The 18,798-nt window shown below is 42.8% G+C and overlaps 1 protein-coding gene across 1 annotated transcript in view; it reads left to right on the plus strand.

The window, feature by feature from the left end:
• LOC137384244 (dynein axonemal heavy chain 9-like) overlaps window positions 1-18,798 on the plus strand; it is a 584,247-nt gene that overhangs the window by 70,398 nt on the left and 495,051 nt on the right. Inside the window, exons 15-18 of the mRNA XM_068057979.1 lie at window positions 925-1,060; window positions 7,302-7,498; window positions 8,981-9,405; window positions 15,861-16,083. Of these exons, the coding sequence (XP_067914080.1) occupies window positions 925-1,060; window positions 7,302-7,498; window positions 8,981-9,405; window positions 15,861-16,083 (981 nt within the window). The remainder of the gene's footprint in view (window positions 1-924; window positions 1,061-7,301; window positions 7,499-8,980; window positions 9,406-15,860; window positions 16,084-18,798) is intronic.

The raw sequence follows: 18,798 nt of genomic DNA on the forward strand, positions 1-18,798 counted from the left end.
TTATGTCACACAATCAACATATCCTTCTAGTCCTTTCCCCGTCATTTGCTTATCTCAGGTCCTCTTACATGCATCTATGCTATTTTCCTCAGCCACTCCATGTGGTAGTGAGTTTCACATTCTTAGTGTCCGGTGCAATGGATTTCTACCCATTTTTCTGATCAATCATTCTCGCTTTATGCCCATTAATAACTGATAATCTAGTGATAACTGCAGTGAATGCTTTCCTGGCCTGAGATTGTAGATCTGCTTGTGTAGTGTTTGGACCTTCAGAAATTACAATATTCAGATAATTAAAAATTATGCATTGCACTGAAGAGTCTCAAGGTTAGATTTTCGTCCAGGGTGGTCCATCGCTGGAGGATGAGGGATGGGACTCCTGATTAATGGCCCAACCTTGCTGTGAACCTGATCCAGGTACTTGGATTAGGACTGTTTAAGCGTGTAGGTCAAGCTCCCAGAGGGATGGCAGCCCCCGGCAGTGAGGAAGAAGGCAGGGTGCTTCAGCAGGACAGGATAAACATTGTTTAAAGGAGTAGAATAGCCCAAAAATCTGTTGGCAAGTTTAATATTGGGACTCTGACTAAGCTGAGACTTAAAGGGATGATTTATGGCCAGAGCAGAGGCAAGTCCTGCAGAGTCTGACAGCTGATGTGGTGAGAAATCTGCTAGAATACCAGCCTATATTTTCTTACTGAGCTGCTTATTCTGTACAATGAAGGTAAATACTTCACATAATCACATTACATCCAGCAATGATATTCGATTCTCAAATGGATTAAATGGTATACTTATTTTGGAATTATTTCATTTTGAAAGATGTCATAAATAGTCGTAAGAGATTTACTCCTATTAAATGCATGAGGTATTATTATTTGACTTATTATTTGTGACTAATATTATAATAATTTTACAATTCATCAGGAAAATCTGAGTCTGTTCCAAGCTGATGAAACTTCAAGTGTCTGGAAGGCATATGTTGACCACATTGATGAAATGATCATTGATGGTTTCTTCAATGCTATTGAATCCTCTCTGAATTATATTGTAGAAAATACTGGTAAGAATAACCTCTTAAAGTAACAAAACCTTTCTTAATCACTAATGTGTAGTGACTACATAACAAAGAATGGTCAATTTGTTTCATTTTTAAAAGCATGGGTTCTATTATTGTCTTTGCTAGTCCCTTTCTTCTACTCTTTTACTTCCAGCAACTTGTGATGATTTGCAACTCACAGAGTATCTCTTCCTTGTCACAAATTTCTGGATTATTTACACACTACCAACATGAACCTCGCGGTTAATTTTAGCAAAAAAAGTTCTCGCCCCCTACTGTTGCTTGCTGGGAAATATTTCCACAAGAACTGGTGGTCCCTCTGGTACCTCACCCAAATAGCCATCTTTCATCTGTATCACAGGGAGCCTTGGTCCTCCTACTGTTGGTATCTAGTGAAGCCCTGGTGATACTTAACAGATTCTAGGTGACTCACTTAGCCAAGGATTATTTTCCGGATCTGCAAACCTACTATCCCACTCTCCTCATGCAACATTGTCTGGGTTTTGCTATGCTGCTGATTGATTCATGTTTTTAATCACGATACAAGGCATAAACTATTTCTAAAGTTCTGATGAAAGGTCACTGACCTGAAATGTTAACTTCGCTCATCTCGCCACAGATGCTGCCAGAGCTGCTGAGTATTTCCAGCACTTTTTGTTTTTATTTCAGATTTCCAGCATCTGCAGTATTTTGCTTTTATTATCATATAAACTATTTCTTGGTTGGGTGCTCAGTAGAAGACTCATTCAGTTATTATTGATATAGTAATTTTCATACTGGTTGCATTTGGATAAGCGTTCAATTACTACTTCTAGTGCAGGCTGCACAAGGATTATTTGAGAGAATATCAAGCTGTCATGGTAACTTTGAGATCCAGCAGGGTAGAGAGGGTCCCTCAGTATATTTACTGATCTGGCTGCATATTCACTAATCATGTTCCAAGTGCTCCACCATCCAGGGAAAAGGCTCAGTACTTTCAGGAATACATTCACAACTACACATGGGGAGAGAAGATAAACTCCAGCGATCCTTAAAATCCAAATGGTTTCTTTTTGGGCTAATTGGGAAATGCAAGCCATGTTGGGCTGGATTTAGGGAGCCTGTTTGGAACAGGAATCGAGGTGTTGGGCGGGGGACTGGAGAATTGTATTGGATGTGTCCGCCCAGAAATCTGGCATCGGTTCTGGATTTATTCAGTGGTGGAAAGCTGCAAGGCGGCGTTGCTGCTCTGACATGACAGGAGTGTAATTTAAATTGCTGAACGTATAGTTATAATTCATTTGCATGCAGTTGAAAGCAATGCAGTGGGGGGCTTCGAAGTAAGTGGATGACAGGCAGCCCTCACGTATCTTTGGATTTCCAGCCATTGAAAGGTGGAGGTACTGAGGCAAGGTCTCAGTGCCGCGATGGGAAGGCCGCCATGAACAGCACTGAATAGGGGAAGAGGCGGGTGTGGAAGCCATTGTCAGTTTGAAGTGCTCTACACTCTGTAGGGTGGGCGTGGTGATGGCTGGCATTACTGGGTGGGCATGGTGCCGGGTGGCTATACTGCAGGGTGATCTGCATGGGTGGCCATATTATTGGGTGGGAGGGATGACTTTCAGCAAGGGGGAGGGCACTGAGGGCTATTAGTGAGAAAGCTCAGAGGAGTTGCAAAAGCAAAGCTGCCAAGGCAACTTTGTCTCTGCAAGGACAGTGCTCTGGAGGCCTACTGAATACCTGGCATGGTTCTGATACACCCTGTCTTATTGGATTCCTGTGGCATGCTGCAGCACCTCCGATGGAGAGAGAGCCAAGAGGCAGCTGCACCTGCTTGTGAAGCTCCATGACAAGAGCAGCAGCAGCCGGCCATGCCAAGAAGGGCCCACCTGCGCTTGAGAGTGTACCGGACTCGAATCAGCTACCTCCAAATGTCCGAGCGGTAATGCCAGTGAAGACTATGGCTCTCCAGGGAGTCCATCACCGACTTATGCGCCATGCTGCAGGATGACTTGTGACCTATCTGATTCGGTGGTCACCCTATGCCAATGGTCTTGACAATCACCATGGCACTTAACTTTGACATGTCTGGATCTTTCCAGGGATCCGCCAGGGACATGTGCGAGGTCTCCCAGGCAACAGCCCACCGCTGCATCAAGGAGGTGACCAATGCCCTGTTCAAGAGGGCTGGCGACTATGTGTGCTACTGAAGGAACCTTGACAGTCAGGCCAAGAGGGCCATTGGATTCGGGGCCATCCCTGGATTTCCCCAGGTGCAAGGTGGGATAGATTGCATGCATGTGGCCATCAAGGCTCCAATGGACCAACTAGCCACCTTCATTAACAGGAAGGGCTGCGACCACCAAAAGCGTTTCCTGCAGATGTGTGCCCGATTCCCAGGAAGCAGCCATGACACTTACATACTTTGACAGTCCCAGGTGCCACAGATTTTCAGGACCCCCTCTTGCCTTCAAGGATGGATTCTCGGGGACAAAGGCTATCTATTGAAGATATGACTACTGACGCCTGTGAGGAACCTTGCACTGCAGCAGAGGAGAGGTACAACACTTGCTATGTCTCCACCTGAGCAAACATCGAGTAGGCCATTGGGCTGCTAAAGTTGAGATTCTGGTGCCTGGATAAATCCAGTGGAGCCCTGCAGTATGCCCAAGCGAGGGTCCTGTGTATTGTGGTGGTCTGCTGTGCTCTGCACAATCTAGCACTGCAAAATGGGGAGGCCTTGCATGAAGAGGACGTGATTGATCGCCGCTCCTCAACTGACGAGGAGGACGCGGTGTAGGGTGATGTGCAGGCAGTTCTGGATATCGAACTCCTTGCACCGGAGGCCAGGCACATTGAGCAACAGGCAAAGGAAGCAAGAGACAATCTTACACTTCCCCACTTCCAGCCACCATGATGATCTCTTAGATTGAAATCATTAAAGACTCACCTCAATTCATTCAGTCTGTAGCCTCATATCTATTTGGGCTCCATGCCTAATGTCCAGCTTAACCATGGGCTCTGGCCCATGTGAGACACTTACCAAATGAGGGCTGTGCTTACACTGGTGGCCCACTAAGGGAGAAGGGTGAAGTCAGCATCTCACAACTAAGGCATGAAAGAATAAGTATTTTCCACAATGAATCTTAACTTTAATGATGAAAACACTTTACAACACAAAACAAATAGCAAATGTCAAACACCCGTGAAAGCCCAAGTGCATAGGTGTTTTTTCTTTCTGCGTTTTCAAGTGCTTTTATGCGTTGTGACCCCTGTGCTAGCAGCTAGGATGGAGGCTGCTCATCAGGCTGCCCCTTGGCCTATGATGACTTCAGCAGCCATCCTCTGGCTGCCTGAGGCCTAGAGGGCCCGGATGCCTGAGGATTTCCTGCACTGTTGCAGGCTTCTCCTCAGGCATCATGGCTGCTGGATCTGGGCTCACTGGCGGAGGGGCTGAGGAGCTGGTCACCACACTCCAAGTGCCCGAAGGGGAACCCCCAGCTGTTGAAGTCAGCCTCTCCTCCTCCCTTTCAAGGCTCACTTGAACCACGCTGCTGACCAGAGAAGGATGAGGACCTGGAGATGACTTCTTTTGCCTTGTCACTGCTGCATTGAGCTCATGCCCAAGGTGATGGTGTGCAGATCTGTGCACATTTCTGGGATCTGACTCTCCATGAGGGTTGCCAACCTCTCGATGGAGGAAGACGTGCTCACACGCCTGAGACATGGCAGCACACATGGCATAGATGGACTCCTCCATCATCCGCTCATGGCTGCACATTGCCCCTGGCATCTCTGCCAAATGTTGCCTTACCCCTCTCTGCAACTCCAGCATGCCCTGTGCTGTAGACCTCCGTGGTTTGTCATCAACCTGGAGTTCAGCATGAGCCTGGCCATCCACAGTCCTCCAACTGTCAGAGGCCTCAGCTTTAGCCAGGTGCTCGGATGCATGTCCAGTGCTCTCACCAGCTTGTGACTGGTTCTAAAGCCGAGTGGAAACCCACTGAGGTGAAAGTATCTGCGCTGGTCGAAAGTGCAGGAGAGTCATGTGACAGTGCATCCTCTGACTGCTCCTCCTCGGAGGTTGACGGCTGTTCCCCTTCTGCTGGAGTCTCCTGCAGACTCTGACTTGCATGAGAGAACACAAGAATGTGTGGGTTAGACTGTGCAGATCTCATCATGATATCCATGCATGATGTGTATCTCCAGAAGTGTGTTGGATGTCAATTGAAGACAATCCTCACTCTCTTGTGCGGAGACTCCAGTCTCACCATTCGGTATTGAGGGGCTGCCCTGGATCCCCACTAACTCCAGTGCTGCCTCCTGCGCTGGCAAGAGAGACCGTATGTCTGGAATTCCTCTGCTCACTGTTGTTATGGGCCCACTTGTCCTGCAAGTGGAAAGAAGGGGATAGTAATGCTTCGCCGAAAGAGCAACAGGACAGGTATGCTCATGGCAGCCCCTCATTCCCTGCTGGGATTTCTTATATGGCTAATCCCCACGTCAGCTCTCAGGGGAGTTAATGGGGGTGAACTTCATAAGGTGCCTGTGCCCCTTTTCAGCATCTTTTGTGGTCACACTCTCCCCATGTCATGCTGCCTCCCATATAGCCACATGCAAGCCCCAAAGAGGAGAGGTGTGGAGCACTCACTTTGGCAGAATGAAGAAGGTCGTTGACTCTCTTTCTGCACTGCACCCAAGTTCGGGGGTTGCGGGGGGTGACCCCCATGGTTGCTGACCTCCTCTGCATTCTTCATCCAGGCTTGTTTGTTCAGGCAGGTGGACCTCTTCTTACCATCCCTGGGGAAGAGGTCCTCCCGCCTTTCCTTTGCAGACCGGAGGAGAATCCCCAGAGAGGCATCACTAAACCATGGCGCCACCCAATGTCTTGCCTCTGCCATACTGCGGTCTCCTTCTCCAGGGAGCCTGGGGTCCAGGAGTCACTCCTACTGTGGGTTCAGCAGTGAATAGCAAATGAGTAAGGCAACAAAAAAAGCAAGGCTTTAAATATGGTGTCAACATCTGCTCTGGAATCATCCAGATACTGCATTTGGCACCTCAAAGCTCTCCCCCATCATGTGATTGAATGGGCCCTACACCTCCATTATGATAATTGGCTGTCCACTGTGTGATTTCAGTGGGATGGCCACATACATGACGAGTGGCAACGGCACCCACCTCTGGGTCCGCTACCGGAAGCTACAATGGGAGCACTAAATCCAGCCCGTTAACTACTAAGATCCATTCAGTCATGGCAAAGATTCCTTCCATAACTAAGAAACAGATTCAAACTGCAATAGATTACTTCATAAATGCACAGAACTCACTCGCGTTTGTTTGGATAGAACTAAATCTTTCACCAATCACAGAATCATTACAGTGCAGAAGGAGGCCATTCAGCCCATCGTGTCAGCGCTGGCTCTCTGAAAGAGCAATTCCCTCAGTTCCATTCCCCTGCCTTCTCCCCAAAACCCTGCACATTCTTCCTTTTCGATTATATATTTTTTTGGAAAATAAATTTTCAGTTAAACCCAGCACCAAACTAAAATTTGGCAAATTGGGTAGCAAAACCCATCTCTTCCTGGAATCCTCCCAGGAATAATTAGAGCCCAATTTACTTGCACAGTTGCCAACATGTGAGTTCTTTTCAAGGTTGTCTAAAAGCTAATTTCCCACAGCACTGTTGTCTTCTCTGGTCAAAGGTCAGAGGGCATACTTTAGAACAAGACCTGGTACAGAGAAGAATAAGAAAAGTTCAACTATCACATTTGGGATCATAAGAACTAAGAACTAGGAGCAGGAGTAGGCCGTCCGGCCCCTCGAGAATTTTCTAAAATTCTGAATGAATTTTCTGGATGAATTTTCTAAATGTCCAGTATTGCTGAGTAACTTCATTCCTCCACAGAATGATTGAAGTGCCAACGAATGAAGAAGGCCATGCTTATGTTAGTCAATTAGACATTTCATGATTAGTTTTGGTTGCTAGCACTCATAATCCTCAAGCCTGCCCTGGATTGTGGGCAGACATCAGTACTAGTGCATTGCTTTTTTGGTATTGAATTGGTGTAACTGGGACAATAGAACATGTGAGAAGATCTTTAGACCACATGAAGGAATGAAGTTACCCTTGAGCATTCATAAATGGAATGTTTGAAAATTCTGCTTGTATTCCCTGTGAACTGACATCTAATGCTGCTGATTTTTAGTGGGGAGCTCCCATTCTTATATCAGGTTCCCGCTATTATTCTGCTTCTGTTTTTAATAGAGCCTAAAGCTGGATTTGCACCACTGTTTGAAGCCCAGTTAGACTTGGTCTCCCCAGACTTGGTCTTCCGCCCATCTCTTGAGATAGGCACCAGTGACAGCTTCTATGACCTGGTAGATGGACTGATTAATGATGTTTTCAAGATTTCGTCCTTGGTTCCCAGGTTGGCAGAACACAGCACCTTCCCTCACTATCAGGTAAGCTTCTCCACTAAGTATGAGCTCCATATCAGACTGTTGGGAACCATTTTAGCCTGATTGGATGTAATGCCAGTTTACACCCTGCCCAAGATAATTCTCCATTGACCTTAATGGTGGGTTAGGCTAAAATTGCCCCCTTAGTGCTTTGGAATGTTCTTTTCTTGCAGTATGCAAAAGCAGCGGTTTCAAGAAATGGAAAGGATCATTTTCCTCTTGCTCCTCTCCAATCAGAAATTAAAACTAGAAGAGGCAAACATTAACTCACTTAAGAAGGTGTGATTTTGTTGCATATTTTGGACAGATAGGTATTGTCTGTAACATTTAAAATGCACCTTTCTTTTAGAGAATGCAGGATAGTAGTGATCATGTAAAAAATGGGAAGTGAAGTAACTTAAACCAACCTTGAATAATTGCTAGAGGTGAAGATCAGCTCTTTTCCCACCTTCTGCAGTTATTGCAGTAAGAAGCAGTTGTGATGAGATTGCTGTGATAGTGTTACGACCAGGTGAGAAAGGGGTCTAGGGTTCCCTCTCAGTCTTCACCTGGTCTTACTGTAACAGGGTTTTATTTTAAAACACCTTGTTTTTACCTCCCCCTTAGTGAATCCTTGTTCACTAACTTCCAATTATAAGGCAAAGAAACTAGCCAAACAGGTTTACATAGGTTTAAAGAAAAAAGGTTGAACTTTATTAAACTTAAACTCTAATTCGGTTAACGCCTATGGATACGCGACACACCCACGCTAGCATGCATATGCGATACATACATGCAGATACAGACAGAAAAGAGCAGAAGAAATAAAGTGGAAAAGCTGAAGATGGTTTTAGTTACTGTTCTTCGAGCTCGCTGTAAAGTCCATGATTGTAGGTAGGTCTTGCTTTTCGTTGGGGCCCAGTATTCTTCTTAAACCTTGTTCGATGTAGGAGACTTTTCTCTCTTGAAGTTCATGTGTCCTCAGTGGGCCCAGAGGCTTGTGAGAAAGAGATGGGAGCAGACAGGAGAGGTCTTCTCACTCCAGGAGCAAACAGTCTTTTTTTTTCAATAACTTCCAAGTTTGTCAGCAGGTTAGTCACATGACCAACTGGTTTAACACTTCTGTGTTTGTGGATTCTCTTGTCCTTGCAGACCCTGGAATGTCTCTTCTTACACACAATACCTGGTGATCAAAGTCTATTTTAGGTTAGGTGGATAAGGGAAGCAACCTCTCTTGTCTCCATTGGTATGCAAATGTTTTTCAGCTAAGTATCTGGCAGCCCTTGTAACTGGCCTTCTTTTCTTCCCAGCAACAATTTGAAATTTAATGTCCATATGGTGAAATTAATATGCCTCATTCTTGGCAGGTGGGGGCCCAGCATGACAGATAGACTGAGAGTTCTTAACGGGGTTAATGGTTTTCCCAGCTGCCTTGTTTATAAGTATTTTATGTTGGTTATTCCTTGTGTCTTAGTTGTTTGCTGATTCTGAAGACTTTGCTCTTAGGCTGATATGGAAGACATGGCTGACCTGATAGACATGCGTCAACATCTGATGGACATCATTCAACATGTGATGGCAAAATGCTGCAATTATCAAAACTCCTTTGACCAGTATGCTTATCTGTGGGTCGATGACCGAAAGGAGTTTATGCGTCAGTTCCTTCTCTATGGGCATGTTCTCACTGCTGAAGAAATTGAGGCTCATGCAGAAGATGGTGTACCAGAAAGCCCCCCAACACTCCAACAGTATAAGGAACAGGTGGACTCTTATGAAAAGATCTATGATGAGGTGAACCATCTAGAGCCCATCAACATATTTGACAGCTGGATGCGAATTGATTCCAGGCCTTTCATGTCTGCCTTGCTGAATATCATTAAGAAGTGGAGCCTTATGTTCAAACAGCACCTGATTGACCATGTAACAAACAGGTAAGGAATTTGACTGTTCAATTCCCCTTTTCTTATTCGTTTGTGAGATGTGAGCATCGCTGGCAAGGCCAGTATTTATTGCCCATCCCTAATTGCCCTTGAGAATGTGCTAGCGAGCTGCCTTCTTGAACCGCTGCAGTCCTTGTGGTGTGGTTACACCCACAGTGCTGTTAGCGAGGGAGTTTCAGGATTTTGACTCAGAATATCTGCTCAGCGTTTATTTCTATTGGCGATGAGGATTGGAAGCCTGAACTCCCAATTTATACAAGTTCTCTTTATTCATATTTAAGTTATTTTGGTTTAAAGTTCACGTGAATTAACTTCTATCAGTTCTCCATGTTTATAAGGCCAAATGACAGTAATTTAGTATACTTTATATAAAATGACTACCATATAGCTTGAATATTATTCTTTCATTGGTACTATCATCATTTAATAGAACATAGTAACCAATAATTTAATGCTAAATGTCTGTTAAGGAAATTTGACATCCAGAAATAATATACAAATAACATCGCACACGATTATCATTATAATAAACTTTACATTGTATGCAAAGAAAAAAAGCCTGAATCAATGAAACATTTACAGCAAAGCCATTCAATTGAAATTGATGCTCTTAATTGGAGTAAAAGCAAAATACTGCAGATGCTGAAAATCTGAAATAAAAACAAGAAATACTGGAAATACTCAGCAGGTCTGGCAGCATCTGTGGAGAGAGAGGCAGCATTAACGTTCCAGATCAGTGACCCTTCTTCAGAACCGACAAATATTAGAAATGTAAACAATTTTAAGCAAGTAAAGCTTTGGGTGGGCCAAGAGATAACAAAAGACAAGGTGTTGATAGGGCAAGGTCACAGAGAATAACTGACCAGAAAGTCATGGAACAAAGGCACATGGTATGTTAACGGTGTGGTGAAAGACAAAGCATTAGTACAGAGATGGTGTAAATAGACTGTAAAGCACAAAGCACTCCAAGCACAAACATTAAAATTAAAAAAAAACAGAAATAGTGGGTAGGCACAGTACAAACAAACTAAAAATCCTAAAATAAAATAACCAAAGAAAAAATAAAAAAATAACTAAACATAAAAAGGGGGGTCCTGTCATGCTCTGAATTTATTGAATTCAATGTTCAGTCTGGCAGGCTGTAGTGTGCCTAATTGGTAAATGAGATACCAGTTTCACCATCTCCGACGCATCTGCTCTGATGATGCCAGCTTCCACGACAGTGCTTCTGATATGTCTTCCTTTTTCCTCAACCGAGGAATCCCCCCCACTGTGGTTGACAGGGCCTTCAACCGTGTCCGACCCATTTCCCGCACCTCTACCCTCACCCCTTCCCCTCCCTCCCAGAACCACGACAGGGTTCCCCTTGTCTTCACTTTCCACCCCACCAGCCTCCAGATCCAAAGGATCATCCTCCGCCACTTCTGCCACATCCAGCGTGATGCCACTACCAAATGCATCTTCCCCTCCATTACCCTGTCAGCATTCTGAAAGGATTGTTCCCTCCGCGACACCCTCATCCACTCCTCCATTAACCCCACCACCTTGTTCCCTTCCCATGGCACCTCCCCTTGCAATCGGAGGAGGTATAATACCTGCCCATTTACCTCCTCTGTCCTCACTATCCAAGACCCCAAAAACTCCTTTCAGGTGAAGCAGCGATTTACTCGTACTTCTTTCAATTTAGTATACTGTATTTTCTGCTCACAATGTAGGGGAGACCAAATGTAGATTGGTCGACTGCTTTGTGCAAGACCTCCGCTCAGTCCATAACCTTGACCCCGAGCCTCCGGTTGCTTGCCATTTCAACACACCCCCCCTGCTCTCATGCTCACATCTCTGTCCTGGGATTGCTGCAGTGTTCTAGCAAGCTCGAGGAACAGCATCTCATTTATTGATTAGGCACGCTACAGCCTGCTGGACTGAACATTGAATTCAATAATTTCAGAGCATGACGGGCCCCCCCTTTTTATGTTTAATTATTTTTTATTTTTTTATTCTTTTTTATTTTGTTATTTTATTTTCGTTTTTTTAGTGTGTTTAGTTTGTTTCTACGTGCCTACCCACTATTTCTGTTTTTAAAATTTTTTTAAATGTTTGTTCTTGGAGTACTTTGTGCTTTACAGTCTATTCACACCCTCTCTGTACTAATGCTTTGTCTTTCAGCACACCGTTAACATACCGTTTGCCTTTGCTCCATGACCTTCTGGTCAGTTATTCTCTGTGACCTTGTCCTATCGACACCTCTTTTGTTATCTCTTGCCCCACCCACCCCGCTTTACTTGCTTAAAATCGTTTGCGTTTCTAATATTTGTCAGTTCTGAAGAAGGGTCACTGACCTGAAACATTAGCTCTGCTTCTCTCTGCACAAATGCTGCCAGACCTGCTGAGTATTTCCAGCATTTCTTGTTCTTTATTGGAATGTTGTGAACTAATTTAGGCATGTCTTACAGTATAATAAATTGGTTGAATCATGGTGATTTAAGACAAGGAATTGAAAGATAAGAAGGGATCCAACACCATAATCGGGGTATACTATAGACCGCCAAATACGGAAGGCAATTGGAGGAAGTATATAGGCAAATCTACAAGGTGAGTAGTAGACATGGAATAATAATCATGAAAGATTTCAATTACTCCCAAATAAACTGGCAGGAAATAGTAGCAAAAAGAGAAAAGGGAATTGTGTTTTGACAGTGTATATAGGACTCCTTTCTCACTCACTACATAAGAAGTTCAATAAGGGAAGAATCACTGCTGGATGTTGTAATGTGTAATGAACTGGAACAGATAGGAGAAGTAAGAGTAGGAGTGATCGTGACACAGTAAGGTTCAATCAAAATTAGGATTGAGAGTGACATAACAACAACAACAAATTGCATTTATGTAGTGCCTTTGACGTAGTAAAGTGTCCCAAGATGCTTCACAGGAGCATTATCAAAAAACATTTGTCACCGAGCCCCATAAGGGAATATTAGGACAGATGAACATAAGCTTGGTCAAACAGAAAGGTTTTATGGAGCATCCTAAAGGAAGAAAGTGAGGTAGAGAGGTGGAGAGGTTTAGGGAGGGAATTACAGAGCTTAGGGTCTCGGCAGCCAAAGGGATGGTTGTCAATGGTACAGCCATTAAAAAAGGGGATGCACAGGAGTCTGAAATTGCAGGAGTGCAGATACCTTGGGGGATAGGGGTGCAGGGCAGGGGACGAGGGGGGAGTGTGTGGCAAGGTGGAGGTGGAAGGGCGAGGTATAAGGCTGGAGTAGGTTACAAAATAGGAAGGGGGCCAGGCCATAGAGGGATTTGAAAACAAGGATGAGAGTTTTAAAATCGAGGCATTGCTTAACTGGAAACCAACATAGGTCAGCGAGTACCAAGTTGATGGGTAAACAGGATTTGGTGCGAGCAGCAGAGTTTTGGATGGGCTTAGGTTTTTGGAGGACCTAAGTAGGGCAACAACTAAGATAGTAGATGGGAAAAGATAACATTGAGGAGATGGAAGTGGAACTAAAGAAAGTAAACTGGGAGAAAATCTTGAAAAACCAGAGACAGGAAAACAGGGGGATCTTTAATATGGTAATTAATAGAGATCAAGAGAAAAGGATTGCACTAAAAGCCAAAAACAAGCAAGCTGGTTATAAAGTACCATGGATGAATAAAGAACTAAAGGGAAAATTGAACCAAAGCAAAAAGACATATAAGAAGCACTTAGATGCTAAAGGAGAGTAGATCGGGAGAAATTGTTCCCACTCATGAAAGGATCGAGAACAAGAGGGCACAGATTTAAAATAATGGATAAGAGAAGCAAAAGTGACATGAGGAGAAACTTTTTTCACACAGGGAGTCATTTAGGTCTGGAATGCACTGCCTGAGAGTGTGGTGGAGGCAGGTTCAATTTTTTTTTAATTCATTCGTGGGATGTGGTTGTCACTGGCTAGGACAGCATTTATTGCCATTCCCTAATTTCCCTTGAGAAGGTGAGTTCCACTGCAGTTCATGTGGGGTAGTTACACCCACAGTGCTATTTCTTATTGATTTTGTAGCAGTTTAATACAACTGAGTGGCTTGCTAGGCCCTTTCAGAGGGTATTTAAGAGTCAACCACATTGCTGTGTCTGGAGTCACTTGTAAGCAGATTTCCTTCCCTAAACTACATTAGTGAACCAGATGGGTTTTTACAACAATCGACAATGGTTTCATGGCCATCATTTATTTATTGAATTCAAATTCTACCTTCTGCCATGGTGGGATTTGAATCCATGCCCCCAGAGCAATACCCTGGGTCTCTGGGTTACTAATCCAGTGACAATACCACAATGCCACTACCTCCCCAAGCATTCAAAAGGGAATTAGACTGTTATATGAAAAGGAAGAACGTGCAGCGTTACGGGGAGAAGACGGGGGAATGGCTCTCTTTTGGAGAGCTGGTGCTGACACAATGGGCCGAATGGCCTCCTTTTGTGTTGTAACAATTCTGTGATTCTGAGAGGAAGATAAAAGGGAAAATGAAGAAATTGGAAGAAAAGTTAAAACAAGTATCAGGAATTAAAAGAGAAATTACAAAATCAAATTATTAAGGAATATCATAAAGAAATAATAGTGTTCTATAGGCACATTATTAAAAAAGGGAATAATAAAGTCGGGATAGGGCCATTAAAGGATGAACAAGATAAACTCAAAAGTAATTAAATGACAGAAGTATTGAATGACTAAATTCACCTCAGTTTTTACTAGATGTACTTACAAATAATAATAATATTGTTGTGGTAGAATGGGAGAAAAATAATTGACAAACTAGCAAAACCAAAAGAAGATATAACCCCAAGTTTGGGTGGTATGCACACACACATACTGAGGAAGCTAGGGAGGAGATCGAGAGGCACTAGTTTTATATATACATAAAAGTTCAATTGAAGAGGGAATCCTGCCAGAAGACTGATAGACAGCTAATGCTGTTCCTATATACAAAAAGGGAGATAGAACAAACCTGGGAACTCTAGACTAGTCAGTTTAATGTCAGTGATAGGAAAGATACTGGAATCTGTAAGAAGTGATAGAAGAGCATCACAGGAGAGAAAATATAATACAATAGTCAGCATGGATTTTTAAAGTCGAAGTCATGCTTAACTAACCTGAGAGAATTCATTGAAGATATAATGGGAAGAGTAGAGAAGGGTAATTCAGTGGATATTCTGAATGTAGATGTAGATTTCAAAAGGACTTTGATAAGATGATAGGCTCATGCCAAAGGTTAGAGCTCGTGGAGTCAGGAAAAATAGCTGATTGCTAGCAAATTGGCTAAAAATAGAAAGAAGAGAGTAGGGGTAAAGGGTAGTTAATCAGATTGGAGGAAAGCAGAAAGTGGTGTTCCACAAGGATCAGTGCTGGGTTCATTGTTATTGATAATCTACATTAACGATTTGGACTAAGTAACTCTATCAAAATTTGCAGATGATACCAATATGGTGGGTATAGCTAACATAGAGAAAGAATGCAACGTAATACAAGAGGACATTAGAAAACTTGCAGACTGGAAGTTACATGGCAATGAACTTCAACATAGATAAATGTAAAGTAATGCACTTAGTTGATAGAAAAAATATAATCATCATCATGATTAAATAAAAAAATAACTGAATGGGGTAGAAGAGTAAAAATATCTAGGAATATAGGTAAACAAATCATTAAAAGCAGCATCGCAGATCAGCTAAGTAACTAAAAATGCTAACAAAGCACTGAGGTTTATTTTGAGGGACATAGAATACAAAAGTGGTGAAGTTGTGTTAAACTTGTGTAGGACCCTGGTCAGGCCATACAGGGTACTGTGCACAGTTCTAGTCCCCATACCATCAAAAAAAAAGGCAGAAAAGCCCTGGAGAAAGTGCAAAGAATGAATTACAAGGATGGTACCAGAACTTGGAGATTACAGCAATCGGGAAAGATTGAACAGGTTGGGGCTTTTTTCTTTACGAAAGAGAAAACTTAGAGGTAATCTTCTTGAGGTCTTTAAAATGATGACTGGGTTGGACAGGGCCAATGTGGAGAGAATGTTTCCACTTGTGGATGAATCCAAAACTAGTGGTCATCAATACAAAATAGTTACTAATAAAACTAATAGGGAAAAATAAATTTCATTACTCAGAGTGTTTAGAATGTGGAACTCGCTACCACAGGAAGTGGTTGAGGCAAGTAGCCTAGATGCTTTCAAAAGGAAACTAGATCAGTACATCAGAGAAAAGGGAGTAGAGAGATACACTGAAAGGTTGAGATAAGGCAAATGGAATGGGAGGAGATTTGTGTGAAGTGTAAACTTGAGCACAGAATAGTTGGAGCAAGTTACTTACATCTGTCCTGCATATTCAATGTAATTCCATGTAAAACTGATTTTTTTTTGTTCTGTTGGCCTCATGTTCACTTTTCCCTTGAACTCTTTTTTTTTGTCCCTTACAGTCTGACTGACCTCAAAGCATTTATCAAAGTGGCAGAAGGAGGTTTGCGTCAGAAGGTTGAAGAAGGCGACTTCAATGGCCTGATTGGTGTAATGGGTCATCTCATGGCTGTGAAAGAGAGACAAGTTACAACTAATGAGATGTTTGAGCCCCTTAAACAGACAATAGAACTTCTGAAGATCTATGAGCAGGAATTACCTGAAGACGTACACAAGCTTCTGGAGGTCAGTGGAAGAGTTGTTGTATTCTTTTAATTGTCCTAACCTAGAGATGGGGCTGGTATTAATTTCTATATTACAAGAAGAACCCAAGTGATCACTGGACTTGAATTAAAAATCGGGTTGAACTAATACAAATTCTGTGATTTTCAGAACTTTGCGTACATGCTTGAGATAATGTCTAACAATATTTCCAGACTAGTTCCTAATTTTAGAGTATCCCATCAAAAAGATCACTTTCTGCGATAAACAATGAACCCTATTAACAACAGGTATGCCATAAAAGGTTATTCTGGTGTTTTTTTTCATCCAACCTAATATCTGGGATTTTTACCATCCCAGCAGTAAGGCACACACTATTCATGTGGGATTTTTTTGTGCATTGTGAAGTTTTACTTGAAGCTGTGTGTACTTGGTCACAGATTTTGCACCTTCTGACATGGAGTGCTTGGCTAGTTCCCTGGGCAGTTATTGCAATTTTATTGCATTTGTGCTTAGTCCTAACGAGAGAGTGCTGCAAGCAGAGCAACTCAAATCTAATAAATACTCTGCTGAGGGGGAGAAACTGCTATTCTGGACCCAAAGGCCACTGCTGAATTATACTCTTCAGTTCAGATATTTAACAAAGTAACACAGAATTGGAAAGCATGGTTTTAATTTATTCATATGGGTGTCACTGGCAAGGCCAGCATTTACTCCCCATCCATGGTTGCCCTGGAGAAGATGTTGGTGGGCCTTTGTCTTGAACTGCAGAAGTCCATGTGATGAAGGTGCCCCATTGTGCTGTTAGGTAGCGAGTTCCAGGATTTTGACCCAGCGACAGTGGAGAAGTGGGCGATATATTCACAAGTGGGGTGAGGACAATTGAAGATGATGGTGTTGATGGTGTTCCCGTGCACTTGTCCTTCCAGTTGATGAAGGTTGTGGGTTTGGGAGGTTCTGTTGAAGTAGAATCCTGTAGGCAAAGCTGCTGGAATTATATTTATTCCACATGTGAAGGAAACAGGTATGTATTTTACCATTACTTTTCATCCATCACTTCTGCAGTCTCCTTCACTCTTTGGACAGTCATGGTTCACACAACTGTACGCTGGTAAATTGAATGTATTTTATTTCTCAGGAGTCCATTGCAACATCAGCAGCTGGTAAATACCTATCCTTGCTTGCTGAGGTGACAAATGAATAATTCCTGGACTTGCAGAAACCCTAAATAAAAACAAGAAATGCTGGAACCACTCAGCAGGTCTGGCAGCATCTGTGGAAAGAGAAGCAGAGTTAACGTTTCGGGTCAGTGACCCTTCTTCGGAAGGGTTCCGAAGGAACTGAAGAAGGGTCACTGACCCGAAACGTTAACTCTGCTTCTCTTTCCACAGATGCTGCCAGACCTGCTGAGTGGTTCCAGCATTTCTTGTTTTTATTTCAGATTTCCAGCATCCGCAGTATTTTGCTTTTATTGTAGAAACCCTGTCTTGTTAACAGTACATTTTTGACAGTGTTTGCAGATTAAGGAAAGTAATTTGCCTGAGCCAATGTTTATTAAAAAATATTACTTATGAAATACTCCTGGAAAATGTGCATGCATTACTTGATACATTATGAAACAACTGTAGAGTATGAGAGAGGCACATGGATAGTTATCACAATATAATAAAAGCAAAATACTGCGGATGCTGGAAATCTGAAACAAAAACAAGAAATGCTGGAATCACTCAGCCTTTTCTCCGTGACCTTTTGGTCAGCTATGTGGCCTGGTCCAATCTGCACCTTCTCCTTTGTTATCTGTTGCCCCACCCCCACCTCACTTGTTTATAATCTGTGACTTTTCTAATATTTGTCAGTTCCGAAGAAGGGTCACTGACCCGAAACGTTAACTGTGGATAGTTATCACATTTGATTCAGTCATTAATTCATTATGCAGAAACATACATTGCTGTCAACTGGAAGAATTTTAGAATTTTGCATCTTAGTGGCTTTTACATAGCCTTGACTATAGTTGGAAATAAAAAAAATCACAAACCTAATCTTCTAGTTGGATCAGATGCCAATGGAAGCAACATTGTAGTTTCCATACTGAGGGGGAAATCATAAAATGGGAGTAATATCTTACAAGTTGGATTCTGAGGTGATGAAAAAGTTTAGACGGGCTGAAGGGCCTGTTTCTGTGCTGTATAACTCTATGACTGTATGACTCTATGGCAGACTCCCTGCCTTTGGTCACTGCTCAAGATCAATCCACTTTGACACTAACTATTAAAAATCACATCATATATATGACATGTCACTGAAAAGCTTCTGAAGATGACAACAATGCTGAGATGTTAAAAGCTTGAAGAAATTAGTGAATGAGAATTTACTCAATCTTCTGGATGGATTCAACAAGGAGAATCAGGAGTCACTTATATTCTGGGATAATTACACTTCAGAAAATGTCCTTCATTGCAGTGCAGTTCATTCGCATGCTTATAGTAGAGCCTATAGTAAATTCACGGCTGTGAAAAACGTGTCATTGGCTGTGAAATTTCAGGTCTTCTGTGAAAGTGGCCACTTTGTGAACTTCACATGTTTTATTCATTGACACATAATTGCAGGGCATGTTGCGAACATTAAACATTTTAGTAATTGATACAAAGCTCCGCTCGCTGATTGGTGGATGATGGGATTCAAGTGCAGTTTTGAGAGAAGCAATGCCAAGTAGTAGCAGACAAGTGAGAATGCCAGAAT

The sequence above is a fragment of the Heterodontus francisci genome, chromosome 26 (genome assembly GCF_036365525.1).
Source record: "Heterodontus francisci isolate sHetFra1 chromosome 26, sHetFra1.hap1, whole genome shotgun sequence".
NCBI lineage: Eukaryota > Metazoa > Chordata > Chondrichthyes > Heterodontiformes > Heterodontidae > Heterodontus > Heterodontus francisci.